At 45.3% G+C, this 27,581-nt stretch overlaps 1 protein-coding gene across 2 annotated transcripts in view; it reads left to right on the top strand.

Annotated features, from left to right (window-relative positions):
• Positions 1 to 27,581, top strand: part of LOC141129352 (cell surface glycoprotein CD200 receptor 1-A-like) — an 88,529-nt gene that overhangs the window by 16,303 nt on the left and 44,645 nt on the right. The window contains exons 2-3 of one of the 2 annotated variants that reach the window (XM_073617327.1): positions 1,607 to 1,903; positions 6,532 to 6,777. In XM_073617327.1, coding sequence (XP_073473428.1) covers positions 1,607 to 1,903; positions 6,532 to 6,777 — 543 coding nt within the window. Of the gene's footprint in view, positions 1 to 1,597; positions 1,904 to 6,531; positions 6,778 to 27,581 lie in introns of both variants that reach the window. The other variant, XM_073617326.1, reaches the window with a different exon arrangement.

Raw genomic sequence — 27,581 nt, 5'->3', positions numbered from 1 at the left:
GCAAAAAGCAATACGAGACCTTGGATTAAAATGAATTCTCAGTAAACAATTTGTACAGTGAAATTCCTCAAGGCATACAATGTGTCCATTACATGTTATACCTACTGTATATATAACCAGTCCAAAATGCTAAATATATCTTGACATACAGTATAAATCAAAACTGGTATATGGAAAAAACCTTGACACATCCAAAATTAGCAAATAATATGATAAGATCCAGAATTCAAAACAAGGTTTATACGTAAATTAAAAAAATGTGTGATATTCCAAAATCCCATGAATCTGGTAAGGGTCACCCATGAAATGGCACAATGTTATCAGGCTTCACCATTGTTGTGTGATCCACCACCATGAAGTAAGGTCATCACGCTTACCAGAGGCTGTGGACTCATATACTGGTAGGTATTGAGCCAACCAAGCAATTGTGGGGAAACACCCCAATCATACTCCACTCTCCCAGAGGGTTAATAGGGGAATACACCAGCCCCGAATAGGATGAAGAGATTCAACCTTCAAAAGACAGGCTCTAAACGCATGGCCAACCTCATCAAACTGTATATATATGGAGGAAACAGCAAGCAACCGCACATAGTGTAAAACTGTTTATTCATAAAAACAGATGTGGACTTACATGTATCCACTTAATAGCGCTATGTATACAGTCATAGAATCCAAGAATATAGGGCAAGAATCACAATTACTTCATGAAGGCTAACCGACACGTTTCAACCTAATGGACATCATCTAATCGATCACTTTTCCACTGGCTAGAGTGAACCCAACAACTAAACTTAACCTGACAGCCTAGCTAAAGGAGGGTGCTACATACAGATACTGGCACTAGAGGAAACAGCAGCTACCTACACTTGGTGTACATGTGAAAAGGCCAATGCACATTAAAAAAACTGAAACAAAAAGACCAGCCAGACCAAGGCAAGTAGCCTTGGTGACCAATAATAGGAGGGCTGTGAATATGAGGCCCCCTTTCCTGTACCATACCAGGCCACGTGAGGGTATTATATTGGGGATACCTTGCAAGGAAGGGTGACAAAGCCTACCCCCTTGCAAGGCACCCTGTGCCAATAGTGAGAGGCAAGGGCTTCTTCCCCATCTGGTCCCCCAAAAATATGAGGGATTTGCAGGATTCTCAAAGCCCCCTTTAAAATAAAGGGGCCCCAGATATCCACCCCCTCCCAGGGGAATGCGTAAAGCATTCCCAAATTAAATATGAGACAATCAGGGAGAATTAAATTTTTACTCAAACACAAACAGCAACACTACTTATTAACCGATCATTCAATGTCGTCTTTATCATTATTTGTGCTTTCCAAAATATTTTTTTTCCTGTAGCATGTATATGTTATTAAAATGGAATATTTAGAATAAATACTATAAGGTCCAGAATTTTACGGATATACTGATAAATGCTCCTAGAAAGGAACGTGCTGATTTATAGACCTTTATGGTGAATATAATATATATATATATACACACACACCAATATCTACATCTCAGAATATAGAACATGTGATAACACTTGACTGCTTAATTCAACACACAATAATTGCAATTATATAATTTTTTGAGATTCCAGATGTTACAGTTGTGGTGGGAAGAAAAGGTGATTCTACAGTTCTACAATGTGGAGAGGATCCTGGAGATAATATAGTGGGACTTATATGGAAGATCCATCACATTAATAATTCTTCGTGTTTATCCTCATATGCTGACCTTGCCAAAAGAGGACCCCAGATATACAGCAACTGCAGTACAAAAATGACACTTACCAATATAACACTGACCATCCAGAACACCCAGATATCTGATGGAGGAAATTATACCTGTGAGATGTCATATTGTGAAGGGACCTTCATCACTACAACTATTTTACAAGTATTAGGTATGTTGTAACTTATTCATTTTTCTTTTTTAATATAAAAAATGGTTGTTTCTTCAAATACTAAAGCAAAAATACACAATTAGAACATTAACTTCACCTTTAACAAAATGTATAAAGCAAATAAAGACAATAGGGTTGATTTACCAAAGGCAAATAAGCTGTTCACAAGGGAATTTTCACTTTGCAGTGGAATGTTCCCTTATTACAGGGGGTCCCCTAGTTACAAACATCCGACTTACAAACAGAGGCAAACAACAGGAAGTGAGAGGAAATCTACCCCTAGGAAGGGAAATTCTCTCCTATAAGAGCTATTATGGGGAAAAGGTACCTCCACTGATGCTTTATCACCAAGGCTCGTTTCCACAACAACCCAAAATTTTCAAAATCCAATTGTCATTGGGACAGAAAGTGAGGTGAAATCTTCTGAACAGGGGCACAGACAGTAAAACAAATGTTACAGGGGTGATAACCCTTCCCCATGCTATCCAAAAAGCTTAAAAATATTTTTTTTTGGCTGGAGCTACACTTAAAAAATGTACCTGTTCCGACTTACAAACAGATTCAACTTAAGAACAAACCTACAGTCCCTAACTTGTTTGTAATCCGGGGACCCCCTGTATAATGAATGAGGTGAAGCTCTGCTGACTTCCTGCATTCAATCAGTGCAAGCAAAATAAAAAAATAAAAAAATCTTTGTTCGTTGAACATGAATGGGTATTCTTTACAAAGTGAATTTTCACCACATTCACCAAGCTAAGGGAAAATCCACGTAAAAAGTGAACAGCCTGAACATTAAACACTACTGTCTTCATGTCCATGCAGGTTAATGTGACATTGTCTGTGCAAAGTGACCTCCGACTCCCTAATAATCACCTTGCCTGTGCTCCCTCACTGCTCCTTCCTTTTCTACAGCCAGCGACAATACCCAATGCTTTTGGATATGAAGGAGCATGTAACTTCCACCCCTGAGGCACTGTTTGGAGCTAATATCACTGAATAAAGTGTAGAGCTGCTGTAAACATACTTCAATATAAAAAAAAAAATTAAACACAAAAATTGCCCAGCATGCTGGAAAATAAGTGTAAATTGTGCTGTTACTGCATTTTAATAAAACTTTCATCTATCAAACCTTTATACAAATGGACATGTGCTGTGCTCACACTTATTATTAAAATAAAAATCTACAGTTCATTTAGCGTTGTAAACTGTCATTTCCCTTTGACACAGGGTCTCTCAGGGTGTTGCTAGCAATGCTGCCAGTATCTGCTCAGCAAGTTACACACAGGCTGGATGCACTTCTTAATCAGGGAAGGGTTTATTACTCACTCGGAAAGCAATGTACATTCTTACATGGAGGAGTCTTATACATCAGGTCTCCCTCTCAGTATCGGGCTGCTGCTTCCAGTCCCACACATACTGATTGACTTCCTGGTACAGCCCCCTCCCCCAGCATGCATCAGGAGAAAGGGGTTAAGGGTCACAGTGATTCTGAATAAACATTACATAAACCAAGTATTTCAATTATAATATTCCAGTCCATACATAAATAGATCCGTCCAACTCCAGTGGTCATAAAGAAATAGGTGCTCAGTGATATATAACAAATTTCATCCAAGTGTTTCACCCCTCTGTGCTCATTATACTCTCAGCTCTGCTGTTGATTGATAAACATGTAGAGGTCAAATATCCACTTTTCCCTTTAAGAGGTCACAGCCTCACTCTCCTCTCTACCACCTTCAGGACTCTACCTTCCACCTTCGGGACTCTACCTTCCACCTTCGGGACTCTACCTTCCACCTTCGGGACTCTACCTTCCACCTTCGGGACTCTACCTTCCACCTTCGGGACTCTACCTTCCACCTTCAGGACTCTACCTTCCACCTTCAGGACTCTACCTTTCATCCTCAGGACTCTACCTTCCACCTTCAGGACTCTACCTTTCATCTTCAGGACTCTACCTTCCACCTTCAGGACTCCTTCAGGACTTTCCACCTTCTATCACAAATTGGCAACTCTTTCCCTTTATGTGGGTGATAGCTCCAACATCCACCTAACGGCAATCCACCAGACTCTTTCCTTTATTAAAGCGGAGTTCCGCTTAAAAAAGAAAAAGTCAGCAGCTACAAATACTGCAGCTGCTGAATTTTAATAATTGGACACTTACCTGTCCCAGGGTCCAGCGATGCGTGGGAATGAATCCCCGCTCGTCTCCCCCTCCTCTCTGCCGGCATAGTCAAAAAAGAGGGTATCCGCCCCCCCCCAAAAAAAAAATGACATGCCAAATGTGGCATGTCAGGGGGTCACCTACCCTTAAAGCGGAAGTTCCACTTTTGGGTGGAACTCCGCTTTAAGAATAGTAAAAACACACTCACATGTATTCATGCACTAATCCAGTGCACTGTGGAATTTGCATGCAAATGTTCCCTTAAGAGATGTATACTTTGCAGACAGCCCTGCTCAGCTTGGTGCCTGTCAACTTCCTATAATTGCATAATGATGTCACTGGCTCCGCCCTTACTTGTTACGTCACTAGACATGACTTCTTAGAGGATGCTTTGAAATCTGGTGGATTGCTATAAGGTGGATTGTGGAGCTAATAATCACTTAAAAGGGAAGAATTGTCAATACCTGTATGATATTAGGTGGAAAGTGGAATTGGAGGAAAAGGAGTACTGAAGGTTGAAGAGGGGAGAGTAAGGATATAATTCCTTAAAGAGGTTAAATTTGGCCTATAAATGTTTATCAGTCAACAACAGAGGTGAGAGCATAATGAGCACTGAGGGGTTAAACCAGGGGTCTCAAACTGGCAGCCTTCCAGTTGTTGCGAAACGACAAGTCCCATCATGCCTCTGCCTATGGGAGTCATGCTTGTAACTGTCAGCCTTGCAATGCCTCATGGGACTTGTAGTTTCGCAACAGCTGGAGGGCCTCCAGTTTGAGACCCCTGGGTTAAACACTTGGATGGAATGTGTTATATATCACTTCACCGAACACCTATTTCTTTATAAGCACCGGAGATGGACTGATCTATTTATGTATGGGCTGGAATATTCAACATTAAATGAACTATAGTTTGTTCTGTCATTAATAAGTGGGAGCACAACACATCTCCATTTATATAAAGGAGCGATATTCGGACATTTTCTTGAAACACAGTAATAAAACAATTTACACTTATTTTCCAGAACACGGTAATTTTTTTGTATACATATTTTTATTAATGTTAGACATTAAAATTGTTATATTGTTGTATTCTTTCTATTCTATTATTTTCTATTGTATTCTATTCTTTTCTATTCTATTCAAATTCCAATTTATTCTATTTGAAATTCTAATATCAGAAGATGGTTAGAGTCTTTCTATTTTATTCTATTCTATTGTTTTTTTCTACTCCTATTCTATTCTTTTCTATTTGATGCTTTTATGTTCTATTCTATTCAAATTTATTCTTTTCTATTCTATTCAAATTTGAAATGTATTTTATTCTATTTTATTTTGGGGAAATGGTAGATTCTATTATAATCTAGTGTTTTTTTTAATGCTATTCTATTCTTTTATTTTCTATTCTATTCTTTTCTATTCAAATTTGAATTTATCCTATTTAAATTTCTGAAGAAGGTTATATTCTTTCTATTTTATTCTCTTGTTTTTAATGTCCTATTGTATTCTTTTCTATTTTCTATTCTAATTCAAATGTAATCTATTTGAAATTTGAATTTCAAAAGATGGTTTATTCTTTCAGGTTTTTTTTCTATTCCATTCTTTTTTTATTCTTTTCTATTCTGTTCCTTTATTTTCTATTCTATTCTATTCTTTTATTTTCTATTCTATCCCTTATATTTTGGATATGAAAACAACTCAAATTTCTTCTGAAATTTTGTTTCTTTATTTCAGATTGGTTTAAATTCATTACTATTGTAAAAAAAAAGTGTCAGAATTTTGTTTGGGAACTTAATGAACCACACGTGTCTAATAATGTATGATTACAGCTGCTCTGCACTTTATTCAGTAAGATTCTATCTTTGATGTGAAAACACATGTCAGTGCTGGATAGCTGATAAAAGAAATATTTGATATACACTTTATTTCAATTTAGATATTATTTTGGTTATTGTTTATCAGAGGTGTCTGTATTATGAGAGTACTTGAGTTATACAGTGCTTGGATCTAGCTGAAATCAGGCAAATGCCCCTTTATGAGCAGTAGATGGAGTTGGCAATCATAAGAAATAAACATATTAGATGTAATATGAGTGTTATGCATAATGGCTGTGAATGGTAAGGACCCCTTTAAAGTGGAACTAAATCCTCCTATCCTTTACAGCCAAGGGAGCTGCTATCTTAGCCTCTGTTTGATCTGCAGTTGTGACAGTTGTCATTCTCAGCAGGTCACGTCTGTGACTGTTTTGAAAACTGTTAAATAGATGGGGTTAGTTCTGCTTTAAATTGACTGAAACGCTTTTAACCTGAGGAAGGGTGTGTGGGGGGGGGGCAGTAAGGGAAGTTCAACCCCTTTGGTAGCAGTAAGAGGGTGCAGTCCATTATTTGCGCCAGAACCTTTCTGTATATACGCCATTGTTAACAGCACCAATAGTGTAATCAATATTTATTCATATTTTTTTCATGTAGCTCAGCCCTCTGTGTCTCTGGATATAAACAGTGATGGATCTCTGGAGTGTAGAGCAAGTGGTGGATTCCCGGCTGCAGAGATCTCCTGGATCCCACATTCAGATGATATAAACATAACCAAAATTAAAGATTTGAATGATACCTGGACAGTGATCAGTACATACAAGTCTAATGGAGACAACGTGACATGCCTTGTGTCTCATCCCACATTTGTGAATGTCTGGAGCCAGTCTATTGTATTATCAGGTAAAATCAGTGAGTGTATGTGAAGTATGTTAGATTCCCCTAGGCAGCCTCCTTCCTCCACATTTGAAGACCAAAGTGTTAGATGATTTGCCCTTTCCAATAAAAGGTGAAATGGGTAAGTATATGTATAAAGCAAATATTTTTCCTACAAACCCAAGAAATGAAGCTTTTCTCCTCCTTACCTGGGGAAAGTGACTAAAGTTGCCACTCACTTTACCATAAAAGCCCGTATAACCCGATAATCTCAAAACAGCTCGATATGATATCACTATTGGAGAGCAGAGGGTCCTTGGGTACACTGCAGACGCCATACTGAAGCTGTGTATTGATACCATGGCTGGTTTATGTGATTAAGCCGTATGAGCTGTAGCAGAGAACTTAGTTAGTGTCCAGTCTGATGGTGTTGGTGTTGGGTGGTGGTGTTGGTGTTGGTATTGGGTGTTGGGTGGTGGTGTTGGTGTTGGGTGGTGGTGTTGGTGTTGGGTGGTGGTGTTGGTTGGTGGTGTTGGTGTTGGGTGGTGGTGTTGGTGTTGGGTGGTGGTGTTGGTGTTGGTGTTGGGTGGTGGTATCGGTGCCTGCATTGGGGGAATTATAATCAATCAACCTCTAAAAGGTGAATGGTTGTTTCTGACACTTTATTGCTGAATTTAAAACCCAAAAACTGTTTTGTATCATTTTATTTTATTTGTATATCATTTTTTAAACATATTTTGTTTGAGAAATGTCTTTATGTAATTTTTATTACACAGTGGCCCAGCAAAATTTCTGATTTAACAACTTAGTAGCCACCCATAGTAGATTTACTTTGGGTGGGCGGCATAGTCAGGCCAGACAATGTACCTGTTCGTTGTCACCTGTCTTCCAGGTTTGGGGCACGCATGCTGACCCGTGCAGGGATTGGACACAGCATGAATTTGGCAGCAGATTTCAGCCAATGGTTTCGTCTGGAACCTACCGATTGGCTATGTCCAATCACACACAGAGTTCTGTGTACAAGCACACAGAACTCTGTGTACAGAGAACGGCGATCTGGCTGTTTCCTCTCTCTGAAAAGCAGGGAGAAAAGCAGCCAGATTAGTAAGTAAAAGCAGTGCACATTACACAGATTACACTTGTTAGGCACACAGTTAGTCCCTTGATGTTAACCCTTTCCCAGCCAGTGTCATTAGTACAGCATACAGTGTACAGTATTATCAGTAATAACTGTATTAGTGTCACTAGAGGTGTCAGTTAGTCAGTCAGTGACCCTTCCAGACAGTGTCTGTTAGCACCAGATTTCCCGCCACTGTCACAGTCACACATAAGTCGCTAATCACCACCATTACCTGTACAGCATCATAGCTGCATAAATTTCAGTATATATTCCAAAGTTTGCAGATGCTTAACTTTCACACAAACCAATTAAAATACACGATGTATTATAACAGAAATTAGAAAAAGTTATTTTTTTTCAAAATAATAAAAAAAAAGTAGTGATCAAATACCACCAGAAGAAAGCTGTATTTGTGTGAAAATAAAATGATAGAAAGGTAATTTAAGTACAGTGTTGCATAACTGAGCATTGGCCAGCTAAAATAGCATAGTGCCAAAAAGCAAAACATGCCCTGGTCATGAAGGGGGTAAAACCTTCCAGAGGTCAAGTGGTTATTCCTGAGAGGAAAATACAACTGACCAATTGTTTATGTAAAGAAAAAATTCCCTTCAGTACAGGTCTACTGACATCAGCAGAGGAGTATGCAGGGTGAGAGGATTATATGTTCTCCTAATCAGTGGTTTGGGTGTGTGGGGGGGGGAAGGAAGTATAGTAGGAGAAGATGTAATGGAAAGAAAAGATAAGATGGGGGTATGGGTTTGTGGGAGAGCAATGGTGTAAGGTAAGTAGGGGAAAGGAGTGGGGATCAGAGAAAGAGGTACTAAGACTAAATAGGAAAAGCAAGGTGGAAGGTAGGGTTTGGGAAGCAGGGTTCCTTTAGAAGCACGGAAGTAGGATCAGACTGAAGTCAGGACATTTTGGACATCAGAGTTTTACCTTCATCTAAAAAGTGAAATTCACTCCAGTAAGACCAGGGTTATAGTAGGTTTCATGCTTGTTTTTTTTTTTTTTTTGAGAATTAGGCAAGATCCTCCATTCTTCTTCTTATCTCTTCTACATTTAGTCTCCACATAGCAATCCATGGTGAGCGAGGATCTTTCCACCGTAGTAGAATACAGACTTTTTCTGCATTAAGAGGATGCTGCTGTAGCACTTATGCCGCGTACACACGACCGGACTTTACGGCATACTTGGTCCGGCAAACTGGAGTCCGTCGGACAATTCGATGGTGTGTGGGCTCCAGCTGACTTTTTTCCCCCAAAAGTTTGACGGACCTAGAAATAAAACATGTTTCAAATCTTTCCGACAGACTCGAGTCTGGTCGAAAAGTCCGCTCCTCTGTATGCTAGTCCGATGGACAAAAAACCAACACTAGGGCAGCTATTGGCTACTGGCTATGAACTTCCTTGTTTTAGTCCAGTGGTATGTCATCACGTACAAATCCGTCGGACTTGGGTTGATCATGTGTAGGCAAGTCTGTTCATTCAGAAAGTCTGTCGTAAAGTCCGTCGAAAAGTCCGCCGGACAAAGTCTGCCGTAAAGTCCGCTTGTGTGTACGCGGCATAACACCCATAGGAGGTTCTTCACCAGTGGATTGCCCCACAGCCAGGCACACAATCTCAGCCATACTTTTCCTCAATAACCAGTCTAGGAGTGTTGTTTTTCTTTTTGGAGAACTTGGATAGGGTAGAGGGAATTGAGTGGGATACTCCAAAATCAGAACTAAGTACAGATTGAGGTCAGTGAACTCCTTTCTGTAAAACTGAAGCACAAGTCCTTGCATATAGCAAACTGTGGAATTGACTTTGTAGTGAAAAAGTTAAATGTAGAGCTGAAGCAGAAAGTCCTTGCTTATAGCAAACTATGGATCTGGCTTTGTAGTAGAAGCATGTAGCCTCCCTGGTGGTTTTCCCGAGTGTGGCTCGGGGTTAAATTTCAGTACCATTAGCGGTAACCCCGAGCCACACTCGGGATTGCATTGCAGGATCCTGGTGCGGTATACTTACCTTGTCCCCAGGATCCTGCGATGTCCCCCTGCTGTGTCACGGGCTCCGTCCCCTGCCCGAAGCCTCTCTATGCGGGGCTCCATTCCCTGCGAGCGTCGCGACGCACGGAGGCGGAGCCTGGCGGCAAATTCAAAAAATTTAAAAATCATAATACATACAGTAATGTAATCTTACAGATTACATTACTGTATGAAATTATTTCACATCCCTTTTGTCCCCAGTGCTTTGTCCAGTGCCCTGCTTGCAGTTTTATATGATATATACTGTTCTTTCTGCCTGGAAACTGGAGATTGTCCATAGCAACCAAAAAGTGTCCCTTTACCTCAAAAGTGGTTTTACACCAGCTAGAAAACAGTGATAGTAAATTAGAACACTTGCAGAATTGAGCGATAGTGAATCGCGGGGAAAATAATTTTATTATTATTATGTAATTCTTTTTTATAATTTTTTATATTTATTTATTATATTATAATTTATGATTTCAAGTTTCAAACTTTATCATACCCGGGCTGTCTACTAGACTCTTGTTTGGACAGATTTAAGTGTGTTATTGCTAAGAATTACAGGCCTTTAGGGATGAGCTTCGTTTTCGAGTCGAACCCATGTTCGACTTGAACATCTGCTGTTCGGTCGTTCGCCGAATTGCGAACGATATGGGCCGTTCGCGCCAAATTCGTGTGGCGCGTCACGGCCCATAATTCACTGCGGCATCGCAGTGCATTGCTTGCTGATGATTGGCCAAGCATGCACTATGACCCGCATGCTTGGCCAATCACAGCGCCGCCTGAACAGAGAGCCGTAATTGGCCAAAGCAAAGGAGGCTTTGGCCAATTATGGCTCAGGGGATTTAGTACACGCCCCACATTATATAAGGCCGCCTGCATGGCGGCCCTGTGTAGTGTGTGTTCCGGCGTTGAAAGAGATATACAGAGAGACAGTGTCATTTGATTTGAGTTAGATAGATTAGGCAGAACAGTCAGTCAGTTAGCTGCACTTACAGTGTATTGTGTATATATACAGTACCTGACCGCGAGATTGTGTTTCCAGCGCGATAGTATCGCGCTGGTTCTCGGCGACAGGGTACTGTGAATGTCGCGCTGGCTCGCTCATCGGGAAAGGAAAACTTTGTTTTCCTTCCGCGATGAGTGACAGGCAGCGCTGACAGCTGTCTAGTATGAATCCTGAGGCGGGAACACCGCAGGGACTCTGGCGTCATAAGGGGGCGTGGCCCCAGAGTCCCTGCGCATGCTGGGACCATGACGTCGTAAGGGGGCGGGGTTACCGCCTATATAAATGGCTCCGCAGCTCGCACACAGCATTCGAGCCGGAGAGAGCGTCGTGTCAACATCGGGGAAGAAGAAAAGAAGAGAAGAAGCGGAGAGACAGCGGCGGCGAGACAGCGGCGGCGAGACAGCGGCAGCAGACCGGGCCCCTCGCTGGCAATAGAGCTGGAAGAAGATAGCGGCGGGGCCCGGGAGAAGAGGCCGAACACCGGGAGAAGAGGCCGAACACCGGGAGAAGTCGGAAGGAGACCCCCGAAGTCGGAAGAAGACCCCGGAGCTGACTAATAAATTACTCCTAAAACCTGTGTAGTGTGTTTTTTTTATATTGACACTTTTCCCTAGGTGAATGGGTAGGGGTACCATGTACCCCAAACTCATACACACAGGGTGGGGGGCCGGGATCTGGGGGCCCCCTTATTAAGGGGGGCTCCCGGATTCCGATAAGCCCCCCGCCCGCAGACCCCGACAACCAACGGCCAGGGTTGTCGGGAAGAGGCCCTTGTCCTCATCAACATGGGGACGAGGTGCTTTGGGGTGGGGGGGCCCCGCAGGGCGCCCCCCTCCCCCAAGGCACCCACCCCCCCATGTTGAGGGCATGCGGCCTGGTACGGCTCAGGAGGGGGGGGCCGCTCGCTCGTCCCCACCCCCTTTCCTGGCCGGCCGGGCTGCGTGCTCGGATAAGGGTCTGGTATGGATTTGGGGGGGACCCCCACGCCGATTTTTCGGCATAGGGGTTCCCCTTGCAATCCATGCCAGACCCAAGGGCCTGGTATGCCCCCGAGGGGGGAACCCACGCCGGTTTTTTCATTTAAAATTTGGCGCGGTGTTCCCGCCTCAGGATTCATACCAGACAGCTGTCAGCGCTGCCTGTCACTCATCGCGGAAGGAAAACAAAGTTTTCCTGTCCCGATGAGTGAGCCATCTCGGCGCTGGCTCCTGCGACGGGGCTCGTAGGTGTCAAATCTCGCCGAGAAGTGCGGCGAGATTGACACAATATCGCGGTCACCTACTTTATGCATCCCAGGTGTTGCATATATATATATATATACACAATTTAAAGGCTGCGCTGCTAGTGCAAATACATGATCATATTAACTGAAAATACCATAATTATGAATGAACACAAGTGAATTGTTTCATAACAAAAAAAAAAAAAATGCACATAAATCGCATGCAAAAAAAAAGAATCGCATGCAAAAAAAATGAGTGGAACATTCAGTAAACAAAAACGATTAAATAGAGTCCATTTAGTCATAGATTGAAATGAACTGTAGGTCTTGTGGGTGTAGAAAATGGTTGGATAGAGGGAGAAAGACACCCTTCCTTCAAGTGATATAAAGATTATCTCCGTAGGGAGCGTGATGTTAAAATAGAGAGAAGATCCTCCACCTCAAGTAAGGTAAGCCCCTTACCAGATCCAAAGATCTCCTGTCACAGAGATCATGCACACATGTGGCTGTGTCCCCCAGCCACTGGGTCTCTGTCAGTGCGTAGATCGGAAGCCACCTCTCCAGGAAATCAATCCAAACGTGATTTATCCGCTCACAGACCATGGATAAATAGGAAAGAAATGCTCCATAGCATAATACAGTTAAAATCCACTTTAATTTATAAAAGAAAAGCACTTACAATTTGTGCAGTAAAGATCGCTTATAAAAACATGTAGCTCCGGCCGGCTTCAGCTGCTGCCCGTTTCTTCCGGGTTCAGCGTGGTATGGTGGTGACGTCAGCACGCCGCTCCTCCCTCCGCCGTTTCGACAAATCTGTCGTCTTCCTGGGGTACGCCAGGAAGACGACAGATTTGTCGAAACGGCGGAGGGAGGAGCGGCGTGCTGACGTCACCACCATACCACGCTGAACCCGGAAGAAACGGGCAGCAGCTGAAGCCGGCCGGCGCTACATGTTTTTATAAGCGATCTTTACTGCACAAATTGTAAGTGCTTTTCTTTTATAAATTAAAGTGGATTTTAACTGTATTACGCTATGGAGCATTTCTTTCCTATTTATCCATGGTCTGTGAGCGGATAAATCACGTTTGGATTGATTTCCTGGAGAGGTGGCTTCCGATCTACGCACTGACAGAGACCCAGTGGCTGGGGGACACAGCCACATGTGTGCATGATCTCTGTGACAGGAGATCTTTGGATCTGGTAAGGGGCTTACCTTACTTGAGGTGGAGGATCTTCTCTCTATTTTAACATCACGCTCCCTACGGAGATAATCTTTATATCACTTGAAGGAAGGGTGTCTTTCTCCCTCTATCCAACCATTTTCTACACCCACAAGACCTACAGTTCATTTCAATCTATGACTAAATGGACTCTATTTAATCGTTTTTGTTTACTGAATGTTCCACTCATTTTTTTTGCATGCGATTCTTTTTTTTTGCATGCGATTTATGTGCATTTTTTTTTTTTTTTGTTATGAAACAATTCACTTGTGTTCATTCATAATTATGGTATTTTCAGTTAATATGATCATGTATTTGCACTAGCAGCGCAGCCTTTAAATTGTATAGCTAGTAAGGTGGAGGTTGTTTCACATCTAAGGTTGCAGCAGCATTTTACATTTCAATTTTTGGTTTGAGATATTTGTCTTTTCATCACACACATGTGGGGATCATTTCCACTTATGGGATAGCGCAGTATTTTTTACGATATATATATATACACTGTATTCAGTTTAGCTAGATCCGTTCCTGTTATCTTCTAGACTATTTACATTTAGTGCAGTGCGTCCTGCTCACAGTGTTCAGCTAGATCCGTTCCTGTTATCTTCTAGACTATTTACATTTAGTGCAGTGTGTCCTGCTCACAGTGTTCAGCTAGATCCGTTCCTGTTAAATTCTAGACTATTTACATTTAGTGCAGTGCGTCCTGCTCACAGTGTTCAGCTAGATCCGTTCCTGTTATCTTCTAGACTATTTACATTTAGTGCAGTGCGTCCTGCTCACAGTGTTCAGCTAGATCCGTTCCTGTTATCTTCTAGACTATTTACATTTAGTGCAGTGCGTCCTGCTCACAGTGTTCAGTTAGATCTGTTCCTGTTATCTTCCTACTGACAGGCAGGCTTGTCTTGTTACAGTATTAACAGCTACCTAAAGAAAATTACTGGTGTTCTTTTGATCCTATTAGTACCACGGTCAGGCAGCTAGACTATTTATATTTAGTAAAGTGCGTCCTGCTCACAGTGTTCAGCTAGATTCGTTCCTGTTATCTTCCTACTGACAGGCAGGCTTGTCTTGTTACAGTATATAAAGCTACCTGAAGAAAATTACTGGTGTTCTTTTGATCCTATTAGTACCACGGTCAGGCAGCTAGACTATTTACATTTAGTGCAGTGCGTCCTGCTCAAAGTGTTCAGCTAGATCCGTTCCTGTTATCTTCCTACTGACAGGCAGGCTTGTCTTGTTACAGTATTTACAGCTACCTAAAGAAAATTACTGGTGTTATTTTGATCCTTTTAGTACCACAGTCAGACAGCTAGACTATTTACATTTAGTACAGTGCGTCCTGCTCACAGTGTTCAGCTAGATCCGTTCCTGTTATCTTCCTACTGACAGGCAGGCTTGTCTTGTTACAGTATATAAAGCTACCTGAAGAAAATTACTGGTGTTCTTTTGATCCTATTAGTACCACGGTCAGGCAGCTAGACTATTTACATTTAGTGCAGTGCGTCCTGCTCACACTGTTCAGCTAGATCCGTTCCTGTTATCTTCCTACTGACAGGCAGGCTTGTCTTGTTACAGTATTTACAGCTGCCTAAAGAAAATTACTGGTGTTCTTTTGATCCTATTAGTACCACGGTCAGGCAGCTAGACTATTTACATTTAGTACAGTGCGTCCTGCTCACAGTGTTCAGCTAGATCCGTTCCTGTTATCTTCCTACTGACAGGCAGGCTTGTCTTGTTACAGTATATAAAAAGCTACCTGAAGAAAATTACTGGTGTTCTTTTGATCCTATTAGTACCACGGTCAGGCAGCTAGACTATTTACATTTAGTGCAGTGCGTCCTGCTCACAGTGTTCAGCTAGATCCGTTCCTGTTATCTTCCTACTGACAGGCAGGCTTGTCTTGTTACAGTATTTACAGCTACCTGAAGAAAATTACTGGTGTTCTTTTGATCCTATTAGTACCACGGTCAGGCAGCTAGACTATTTACATTTAGTACAGTGCGTCCTGCTCACAGTGTTCAGCTAGATCCGTTCCTGTTATCTTCCTACTGACAGGCAGGCTTGTCTTGTTAAAGTATTTACAGCTACCTAAAGAAAATTACTGGTGTTCTTTTGATCCTATTAATACCACGGTCAGGCAGCTAGACTATTTACAGTTAGTGCAGTGCGTCCTGCTCACAGTGTTCAGCTAAACCTACAAGTTAATGGGGTGCGTCCACCTCACAGTGTTCAGCTAAAGCTACCTGTAGAAGGTTGGTGGTGTTCTCATACTACAGGCAGGCAGTTGATTTTGCTAGCTGCAGTATATATATATACATATATATATATATATATATATATATATATATATATATATATCCCAGCTTAGTGCAGCTACAGGCCATTAGTATGTCTGGAAGGCCAAGAAGGAGAGGCAGACAGTCACAAGCCAATAAGAGAGGGCAAGCAGGCTCTGTGTCTAGTGCTGGTCGTGGAGACGGTGCATCCTCATCAGCACGTGGCCATGGGACACGCTTGGCCTTTTTTTCGGCAGCTGGCCGTGTTGAGCCACAACATACGGAAGACTTGGTCGAGTGGATGACCAAGCCGTCCTCATCCTCCTCATCCTCTCTCACCCATGCCCAGGGTGCTTTGTCTGGCAAAGCAGCGGCCTCTTCCCTCGGCTCAATGTCATCAGTGACTCCTTCCCTAGCTCCACCATGTCCTCCTGAGGAGCCCCTTGAACTGTTTGACCACAGTGTTGGGTACATGCTCCAGGAGGATGCCCAGCGTTTGGAAGGCTCTGATGATGATACTGAGCTCGATGAAGGCAGTAACATGAGCACGGACAGAGGGGGTGCCCAAGAAGGACAGCAATCTGGCAGTCATGCTCCCCCTGCTGCAGCATACTGCCAGGTTTGCTCCAGTGATGAGGAGGGAGGGGATGATGAGGTCACTGACTCAACGTGGGTGCCTGATAGGAGAGAGGAGGAGGAGGAGGAGGCGGCACATCACCAACGAGGCAGGATGCCCTCCAGGGGCCAGCCTAAGGGCAGCACATTGACTGCATCACATGTGCAGGGCGCTGCAGTCTCTGCGCGTTATTCAAAAAGTTCTTTGGTGTGGGCCTTTTTTGAGACGAGTGCATCAGATCACACCGCTGCTATTTGCAACATATGTCTCAAGCGTATCTCACGTGGCCAAAACATCTCCTGCTTGGGTACCACATGCTTGACCAGACATATGTTGACCTGCCATGCAGTTCGTTGGCAAGCGCATCTAAAAGACCCACACCAAAGAACAAAGAGGACCTCTCCTTGCTCCTCATCAGCTGAGATTTCCAACCCCACTAGACCTCCAGTCCTCTCTGAGACCTGCACTGAGAGGAATGAAGGTGTAGAATTAGGTGTGTCACAGCCAAGTACTTGTGGGCAATCTGCTTTTGGTACACCGACGTCAGATTGTACCAGGCAAATTTCCCTGCCCCAGCTGCTGCACCGCCGAAAGAAGTTTGCTCCCAGCCATCCACATGCCCAGCGGTTGAATGCTAGCTTGGCAAAATTGCTAGCACTTCAACTGCTGCCTTTTCAGTTGGTAGACTCTGCCCCCTTCCGTGAGTTTGTGGAATGTGCGGTTCCTCAGTGGCAGGTACCCAAACGCCACTTTTTCTCACGGAAGGCGATTCCGGCTCTCTACCGGCACGTGGAAGGCAATGTCCATGCCTCGCTGGACAGGGCGGTCAGCGGTAAGGTGCATATTACCGCTCACTCATGGTCCAGCAGGCATGGACAGGGACGTTACCTAAGTTTCACGGCGCATTGGGTGACTCTGCTGGCAGCTGGGAAGGATGCAGGACAAGGTGCAGTAGTGTTGGAGGTTGTTCCGCCACCACGCCTCCAAAATGCTAATGATTGTGACACACCTCTCTCCTCCACCCCCTCCTCTTCTTCTTCCTCCATGGCCTCTTCCTCGGAACCAGCGGTGCTCCGTAGTCGTTCAAGGGGCTATGCAAGTACGCAGGCCAAAAGATGCCATGCGGTGCTTGAGCTGGTGTGCTTGGGGGACAGGAGCCACACTGGGGCAGAGGTTCTGTCAGCTCTGCAGGGGCAGGTTCAGAGGTGGTTGACGCCACGCCAACTTAAGGCAGGAATGGCGGTTTGCGACAATGGCACCAACCTCCTCTCTGCCCTCCGACAGGGACAAATGACCCATGTGCCCTGTTTGGCTCACGTCCTTAACTTGGTGGTGCAGCGGTTCTTGGGCAGGTACCCGGGCTTACAGGATGTCCTGAGGCAGACCAGGAAAGTCTGTGTGCATTTCCGCCGGTCATATAATGCCAGTGCTCGGCTGACGGACCTCCAAAAGGAGTTTAACCTGCCCAAGAACCGCCTAATCTGTGACATGCCCACCAGGTGGAACTCAACGTTGACCATGCTGCAGCGGCTGCACACGCAGCAGAGGGCCATCAATGAGTACCTGTGCGACTATGGCACCAGGACAGGGTCAGGGGGGCTTGTTTTTTTTCCCCACGCCAGTGGGCCATGATCAGGGATGCATGCACTGTCCTGTCACCATTTGAGGAGGCCACGAGGATGGTGAGCAGTGACAGTGCATGCATCAGTGACACTGTCCCCCTTGTCCACCTGTTGGAGCACACGCTGCGTGGAATAATGAACAGGGCACTTGAGGCAGGAAGAGGAGGACTTCCTTAGCTCTCAAGGCCCCCGTTTTCCAGACAGTGTTCCTGTGTGCCCGCCGATCACACAGAAAGAGGACGAGGAGGAGGAGGAGGGGGAGGAGGAGGAAGATTGTGTCAGTATGGAGGTGGAGCCTGGCACTCAGCATCAGCAGCAGTCTTTAAGGGATCAGTCCCAAGAAACACATGGACTTGTACGTGGCTGGGAGGAGGTGGCTGCGGACCATGTCGTCCTTAGTGACCCAGAGGACTCCGGACCGAATGCCTCAGCAAACCTACGCTGCATGGCCTCCCTGATCCTGCAAAGCCTGCGTAAGGATCCTCGTATTCGTGGTATCAAGGAGAAGGACCAATACTGGCTGGCAACCCTCCTTGATCCACGTTACAAGGGTAAGGTTGCGGACCTTATCTTGCCATCGCAGAGGGAGCAGAGGATGAAACATCTTCGGGAGGCCTTGCAGAAAGGTCTGTGCAACGCGTTCCCAGAGACTGGGAGGTTACAAACTCCTGTTTCTGGACAACGTGTTGCTGAGGCTTCGGTCAGTCAAAGAAGGAGCAGTGGAGAAGGTGGCCGTCTGACCGATGCGTTCAGACAATTTTTTGGTCCGCAGCCCCAAGGTATGATCGGTTCCAGCAACCATCGCCAGCGTCTGTTTTACATGATGCAGGAATACCTAGGGGCAAGATCAGACTTGGACACCTTTCCCACCGAAAATCCTCTGGGTTACTGGGTCTTGAGGATGGATCACTGGCCAGAGCTTGCACAGTATGCAATTGAGCTACTGGCCTGTCCTGCATCCAGCGTTCTTTCAGGACGCACATTCAGTGCTGCTGGAGGCGTGGTAACCGATCACAGGGTGCATCTGTCCACCGACTCGGTCGATCGACTGACCTTCATAAAAATGAATCAGTCTTGGATCACCACCAGCTACCAAGCACCTGATGCTGATGTAACCGAATAATTTTTTTTGAAATCTCAGATCCCTTCAAAGACTGCCTATGCTGATGCTGAGTGACTATCCCTGAGCAATTATCCTCTTCCTCCTCAATCATCACGCTGATCACTTGTAAGAACATTTTTGGTTCTGGGCGCCACCACCAGTGCCTAAGGCACAATTTTTCAGCCCCTGTTTAACAGGGGCGTGTAATTACAATTTTTGATGTAATACTTTGCAGCAGGGCTCGTTCCTGCATTCCAACTAGAGTGTCTGTAAGGAGTTGCAGTGTTGTGGCACCAGCACCAGTGCCCAAGGCCCAATTTTTCTGCTCCTGTCTAACAGGGGCGTGTAATTACAATTTTTGATGCAATACTTTGCAGCAGGGCTCGTTCCTGCATTCCAACTAGAGTGTCTGTGAGGGGTTGCAGTGTTGTGGCACCAGCACCAGTGCCCAAGGCCCAATTTTTCTACTCCTGTCTAACAGGGGCATGTAATTACAATTTTTGATGCAATACTTTGCAGCAGGGCTCGTTCCTGCTTTCCAACTAGAGTGTCTGTGAGGGGTTGCAGTGTTGTGGCACCAGCACCAGTGCCTAAGGCCCAATTTTTCTGCCCCTGTCTAACAGGGGCGTGTAATTACAATTTTTGATGCAATACTTTGCAGCAGGGCTCATTCCTGCGTTCCAACTAGAGTGTCTGTGAGGGGTTGCAGTGTTGTGGCACCAGCACCAGTGCCTAAGGCCCAATTTTTCTGCCCCTGTCTAACAGGGGCGTGTAATTACAATTTTTGATGCAATACTTTGCAGCAGGGCTCGTTCCTGCGTTCCAACTAGAGTGTCTGTAAGGGGTTGCAGTGTTGTGGCACCAGCACCAGTGCCTAAGGCCTAATTTTTCAGCTCCTGTTCAACAGGGGCATGTAATTACAATTCTTGATCTAATATTTCACAGCAGGGCCCTGTGAGGGCTTACAGTGTTGTGGCCACAGCAACAACTAAGGCCCAAATTTCTGCTGAGTATATAGGGCAGGACCCTACTTTCAAACATCTAACTTACAAACGACTCCTACTTGCAAACGGAAGGAGACAACAGGAAGTGAGATGAAATCTACCCCTAGGAAGGGAAATTCTCTCCTGTAAGAGTTAATATGGGAAAAAAAATTCTCCTTTCCACTGATGCTTTCCAATCCTTGTTCCACAAAAAAACCCAAATTTTCACAAAACATTTTTCATTGGGACAAAAAGTGAGGTGAAATCTTCTGAAGAGGAGGAAAGACAGCAAAACAAATGTCACAGGGGTGATAACCCTTCCCTATGTTTTCCAAAAAGCTTAAAAAAGATTTTTTGGCTGGAGCTAAACACGTTAAAAATGTACCCGTTCAAAATTACAAACAGATTCTACTTAACAACAAACCTACAATCCCTGTCTTGTTTGCACCGCCTGTATACTGCTGTTCAGGGTATATAGGGCCTGGTGGCCCCACACCTTTCCTTATTTTAATTTGGGTGCGGGGTTCCCCTTAATATCCATACAAGACCCAAAGGGCCTGGTAATGGACTGGGGGGTACCCATGCCGTTTGTCTCACTGATTTTCATCCATATTGCCATGACCCGACATTACATTAAACCCGCAAGCAGTTTTAAATGAGATTTTTTCCTTTAAAAATGACATTTGGTGCAGGGACTGTTCTAAACACGGGAAACACGCGTCACTTTACAGGCATACTATAGACACCCCCCAGGTACGATATTTAAAGGAATATTTCACTTTTTTTTTTTTTACTTTAAGCATCATTAAAATCACTGCTCCCGAAAAAACGGCCGTTTTTAAAAGTTTTTTTTGCATTGATACATGTCCCCTGGGGTAGGACCCGGGTCCCCAAACCCTTTTTAGGACAATACCATGCAAATTAGCCTTTAAAATGAGCACTTTTGATTTAGAACGTTCGAGTCCCATAGACGTCAATGGGGTTCTAACGTTCGTGCGAACTTTCGGTCCGTTCGCAGGTTCTGGTGCGAACCGAACCGGGGGGTGTTCGGCTCATCCCTACAGGCCTTCAATATAAAACGCCAAATTTCTATGCAAAATAATTGTATCGCTTTAAGCACCTAAAATCCGACATTCAAAGCATGCAAGCTTCATTCTTTAGAGCACCAAGAGCAGAGTCCCTTCACAGAGAACTAGATAGACTAAGCTTTTCAGGACACCACCCCTTTAGACAAACATACAGCTGACTCTCTATACCTAGAGGGGTGGCAGCAGCCCAAAAGTCTCTAAGATCTTTTACAGCAGTTTGTATTCACAAAATAATAGGGGACTCCCTTGGCAATGTCTGATGTAAGGGGGAATCCTCTGGCAATATCCGATGTAAGGGGTGACTCCGCTGGCAATGCCTGATGTAAGGGGGGACTCCGCTGTAATGTCTGATGTAAGGGGGGACTCGCTGGCAATGTCTGATGTAAGGGGGGACTCCGTTGGCAATGTCTGATGTAAGGGGGACTCCGCTGGCAATGTCTGATGTAAGGGGGACTCCGCTGGCAATATCTGATGTAAGGGGGACTCCGCTGGCAATATCTGATGTAAGGGGGACTCCGCTGCAATGTCTGATGTAAGGGGGGACTCCGCTGGCAATGTCTGATGTAAGGGGGGACTCCTCTGGCAATGTCTGATGTAAGGGGGGACTCCGCTGGCAATGCCTGATGTAAGGGGGGACTCCGCTGGCAATGTCTAATGTAAGGGGGGACTCCGCTGGCAATGTCTAATGTAAGGGGGGACTCCGCTGGCAATGTCTGATGTAAGGGGGGACTCCGCTGGCAATGTCTGATGTAAGGGGGGACTCCTCTGGCAATGTCTGATGTAAGGGGGGACTCCGCTGGCAATGCCTGATGTAAGGGGGGACTCCGCTGGCAATGTCTAATGTAAGGGGGGACTCCGCTGGCAATGTCTAATGTAAGGGGGGACTCCGCTGGCAATGTCTGATGTAAGGGGGGACTCTGCTGGCAATGTCTAATGTAAGGGGGGACTCCGCTGGCAATGTCTGATGTAAGGGGGGACTCCGCTGGCAATGCCTGATGTAAGGGGGGACTCCGCTGGCAATGCCTGATGTAAGGGGGAACTCCGCTGGCAATGTCTGATGTAAGGGGGGACTCCGCTGGCAATGTTTGATGTAAGGGGGACTTTGCTGGCAATGCCTGATGTAAGGGAGGACTCTGCTGGCAATGTCTAATGTAAGGGGGGACTCCGCTGGCAATGTCTGATGTAAGGGGGGACTCCGCTGGCAATGCCTGATGTAAGGGGGAACTCCGCTGGCAATGTCTGATGTAAGGGGGGACTCCGCTGGCAATGCTTGATGTAAGAGAGAACTCTGCTGGCAATGCCTGATGTAAGGGGGGACTCCGCTGGCAATGTCTAATGTAAGGGGGGACTCCGCTGGCAATGTCTAATGTAAGGGGGGACTCTGCTGGCAATGCCTGATGTAAGGGAGGACTCTGCTGGCAATGTCTAATGTAAGGGGGGACTCCGCTGGCAATGTCTGATGTAAGGGGGGACTCCGCTGGCAATGCCTGATGTAAGGGGGAACTCCGCTGGCAATGTCTGATGTAAGGGGGGACTCCGCTGGCAATGTTTGATGTAAGGGAGAACTCTGCTGCCAATGCCTGATGTAAAGGAAGACTCCGCTGGCAATGTCTGATGTAAGGGGGGACTCCGCTAGTAATGTCTGATGTAAGGGGGGACTCCGCTGGCAATGTCTGATGTAAGGGGGGACTCCGCTGGCAATGCCTGATGTAAGGGGGGACTCCTCTGGCAATGTCTGATGTAAGGGGGGACTCCGCTGGCAATGTCTGATGTAAGGGGGGACTCCGCTGGCAATGCCTGATGTAAGGGAGGACTCTGCTGGCAATGTCTGATGTAAGGGGGGACTCCGCTGGCAATGTCTAATGTAAGGGGGGACTCCGCTGGCAATGTCTGATGTAAGGGGGACTCTGCTGGCAATGCCTGATGTAAGGGAGGACTCTGCTGGCAATGTCTAATGTAAGGGGGGACTCCGCTGGCAATGTCTGATGTAAGGGGGGACTCCGCTGGCAATGCCTGATGTAAGGGGGAACTCCGCTGGCAATGTCTGATGTAAGGGGGGACTCCGCTGGCAATGCTTGATGTAAGAGAGAACTCTGCTGGCAATGCCTGATGTAAAGGAGGACTCCGCTGGCAATGTCTGATGTAAGGGGGGGACTCCGCTGGCAATGCCTGATGTAAGGGGGGACTCCGCTGGCAATGTCTGATGTAAGGGGGGACTCCGCTGGCAATGTCTGATGTAAGGCAGGACTCCGCTGGCAATGTCTGACGTAAGGGGGGACTCTGCTGGCAATGCCTGATGTAAGGGAGGACTCTGCTGGCAATGCCTGATGTAAGGGGGGACTCCGCTGGCAATGTCTGATGTAAGGGGGGACTCCGCTGGCAATGTCTGATGTAAGGGGGGACTCCGCTGGCAATGCCTGATTTAAGGGGGGACTCCGCTGGCAATGCCTGATGTAAGGGGGGACTCTGCTGGCAATGTCTGAGGTAAGCGGGGACTCCACTGGCAATGCCTGATGTAAGGGGGGAATCCGCTGGCAATGTCTAAAGTAAGGGGGGACTCCGCTGGCAATGCCTGATTTAAGGGGGGACTCCGCTGGCAATGCCTGATGTAAGGGAGGACTCTGCTGGCAATGCCTGATGTAAGGGGGACTTAGCTGGCAATGCCTGATGTAAGGGAGGAGTCAGCTGGAAATGCCTGATGTAAGGGGGGACTCCGCTGGGGACACCTGATGGCATCTGGTGGCAGGCGACGTGGCAGGTGACACGCTCAGGGCTTCTACTGATTCTGCATTATGGTGAGGTAAATAATTTCATTCTATATTACAATGTAATAATAGAAATAATGCACTTCAATCATCCTGACACTAACAACCTTGGTGCCGGGATGATTTAAGCGCCAACACCAGGTGTTTGGAATATCTTTATCTGCTGATTTGTTAAACTTTCTAGAATACACATATTTCTACTGTTGTGTAGGATCTGGGCCTGCTGTCGCTCCATCCCTCTTTCTTTCTCTCTTTATTTTTCTTTCTCTCCCTCTTTCTTTCTTTCTCTCTTCCTTTCTCTCCCTCTTTCTTTCTTTCTCCCTCCATCCCTCATTCATCTCATACCACACCCCTTCCAGGCCACGCCCATTTAAGACACGCCCGCTCAAACCACACCCATTTTTCGCTGCAGCCTGCTTTGCACGCCGCATTTTTCTGTTACAGTATGCCACGCCCACAAAAGAATGCCACGCCCCCTAATTATTGCAAGGCTCCGCCTGCATGAAAAAAAAGTGTCTCGAATTTTTTTTTTGCAATGTTGGCAACTATGCACCTTCCTCCTGTGATACCAGGCTAGATCTTCAGCAGACAGCCCCTCAGTCAGTTCTCAGTAGCTTCAGTAGCTTGGCCACCTGAGACCTCACAAACAGTAGGCACATGGCAGCATTGTTCTAGAGGGCAGCAATCTCTCCAGGCCGGACTGATCCTCTACAGGAAAAGACCCAGATGCTCAGTCTCCCAGAGAATGTATACAGACTCCCAGGCTGCCTTCTGCTCCCTGGGATAAGAAGGCAAAAAAAAAAAAAAAAATACAAATGCCAACTGCCAAAGATCCACATCTATATTCCAGAGAATTCTCAGTAAAGCAGTGTCAGACTCAGCAGCTGAGAACACTGAACTGACCTAATTAATCAGCTGCACTACAGTGGCTACAGTGATCACAACTAAATTTACACAAAAACACACACAGCTCCACTGAACACAGTGAGCCAGCACTAAATCTAAATCCAAACACCTATCTAGGACGGTGCTACACTGCAAAATGGACTTGTAGTAGGTTTTTTTTCCTGGATACATGAATTATCTAAAAAAGGAGGGATCATCTGGGAGTTTGAAGTTGGTAACTTTCTGTGAGATCGTTCTTACTCTTTGCCAGAAGGCGATCGGTTTCAGGATCAGAACATGTGTAGGATAGTAAATAATGGTATACAAACAGCGCTTATAGAATAATTAGAAAAATAAAGGGGTAAAACATTGTAACCCTTCCATACTTTCAATATAATGGTAATTATATGAAAATATTCAATAATCAAAGTGAAAAGTGTTCCAAATAAGTGCATATGTGCTCCAGGGAGATAGCTGGTGCCGTGTGCCACACTCCCCTCTTGTGACCCCACTCAACAGAAATCATAGACCACCGGCTTTGCAGTCTGGGGTCAAAAACGCTGTGATCAAGAAAATCTGGTATATGACGAATGGATATGTCAAGAAACCTCTTCAACAGTTGTTCTGGGACATTCAGGGTACACGACCATGCTCAAAAAACGGATGAGAAAGAGAAAGGACTAATAGTGAAGTATTGTAGGTAATGTGACGAATCACACAATCCAAGGCGCCACTTACACAATATCTGGTTTAAACAGGCACCAGTAAAAACATCCAAGAACGCTGCTGATCGACGTGCGTTTCGCTGAGGGTGGAACTAGCGTCCATGGTTAGATGAAACCAGAAAAGTGCATCGACGCTTTTTCGCCCCTCTAGGGCACACTGGAGGAGGGGCGAAACGCATTGACACACTTCCGGCTTGCTATTGGGGGCACTAGTCAATGAAGAGGAGTCAGGAACGCCAGCTGAGACCCCAAGAAGAAGAGGATCGGGGCTGCTTTGTGCAAAACCACTGCGCAGAGAAGGTAAGTATAACATTTTGTTTTGTTTTGATTTTTTACAAAAAAGCCGAAGCTTTAATACAACTTTAACACCTTTTGCTTTTATTATTTCTGCATAATGCAAGGGGTGCTGGCTATTTCTTCTTTTAGCAATAAAAACCCGACAGGCTATAATCTTATACAACAAAAGTTTTTGTTGGATTTGTCCCACACTGTTCTATTATGCCTATATTTTTACTCTGGCTTTAAAATCTAAACCATGTCAAATGCAGAACGCTTTCAAGTGCTTCTCAGTTGCTTTCTCTTGATTCTGAGTTGTTTTGACTTGCTTCTGAAATGCTGGAAGTGTTGCTTCAAGCTGCTTCAGGAGGTTAAATTGCCACCTCCTGAATACCTGTGTTGTTGTTTTTTTTTTAATTTCAAGGGGGTATTTTTCATTGAAATTCCATGTTTGGCACATGATTGTGATGTGGTCCCATTGATTTTAATATTCCTGTTTGGCAAGTGAAGCCACCTATCAAAAATGGCATGCTGTGTTAAATTTGCCGCACTGCAAAGCATCATGCCTATGGCATTGTGAGTGAAAGTTCTTCATTTTCCAGTAGCTGGTCGGGGGATGGTAAAAACATGAATTAACTGCCTGTTATTACTGCCTCTATGTAAACTTAGTCTAATTATGGGATAGAATAATGTTTAAATGAATGAGGTTTTAGTGTTTGATGTGTCAATACTGACAATGATATGTGCCTATCAATTTCAGGACGGTTTTGATTTTTTTTTATGTAGCACCCTGGTGTTTAGGCAGGGTTGCTAACAAACTTAGTTTGCCAGGTAGTAATTGTCCTGGCTAATTGTTAGGAGATCCACTGATTTCCCCCTAATTCTGGAATTGCTGCACTTTTCTCTTCTGTCACTAGGTGGCATTGTGGCTTGTGACATTAGCTAGACAAGAGCATAGCAAGGACAGATCATGAATGGATGGGGTGTCTCAGCCAATAGGCAAGGGTTTCTTTAGTCCCTTGGCCTGCTGGGAGAGCCTATTTATTTGGACGGAGACAGGTGATCGGGGGTTCTGTGCCACCTGGACAGCTGTCTAGTTGGACGTGTGTTATGTCCCCCCGAGTTGCTAGGCCGGAAGCCAGAGGCCTATCCCGGGGGCACCTGGCTGCTAGGCTGCCTGAGGCCTATCCAGGAGCAGGAGAAGCAGCGTAGGGTTGGGACTGCAGGATTGGAGTCCAACCGAGTTGTGAAGGTTCAGCTGGATGGGGAACCAGTTGTGGTCTAAGGTAAAGGGGAACCAGTCACCACTAAGGGACCATCTACCTTATTACCGGAGACTACAGTGAGCAAGCTTGAGCAAGTACCAGAGCAGTCTTCTCGCCAGCCAGGGACGGTGAAGAAGTGGGAAAGCTTGAGCGAGTGCCAAGCCAGGGACCCAGCAGGTTAGCGGGGGTGGCGCTTGAGGAGAATACAGCGGGAAAGCTGTGGAAGAGCTCAGGAGATCCGGTGACGATTGGGATCTGGTGGTCTAGTGAGAGACTGGGAGCTCAGTGATTGAAGACCTACAATGGGATACTGTGAGATAAGAACCAGACTGTTTTGTGTTACCAAGAGTTATGTACTACTACTGTTAGAGACTGGTACAAGTTCATTTCCATAGGAGACAGCGGTCCTACCTATACAGACGTGGCATCTGGTTGGAGGCTTTTTCCTGTATAGCTGTCTTCCTATAGGGTTTCGGGGTCTGCCAACTTTGCATCTACCTAAGGGTGTCCTGGCCCTAACCCGCAATCCCACAGTTATTGTTAAGAGACAATAAATCTCTTTGCATTCAAAAAGTGACTGGTGCCCATCATTTCATCATGCATCACACCCACCATGCCTGGTAACCCACTTTACAAAGAAGGATGT

The sequence above is a fragment of the Aquarana catesbeiana genome, linkage group LG02, assembly GCF_042186555.1.
Source record: "Aquarana catesbeiana isolate 2022-GZ linkage group LG02, ASM4218655v1, whole genome shotgun sequence".
NCBI lineage: Eukaryota > Metazoa > Chordata > Amphibia > Anura > Ranidae > Aquarana > Aquarana catesbeiana.
Note: the sequence above shows the minus strand (reverse complement) of the source record. Positions and strands in the feature narration are given on the sequence as shown.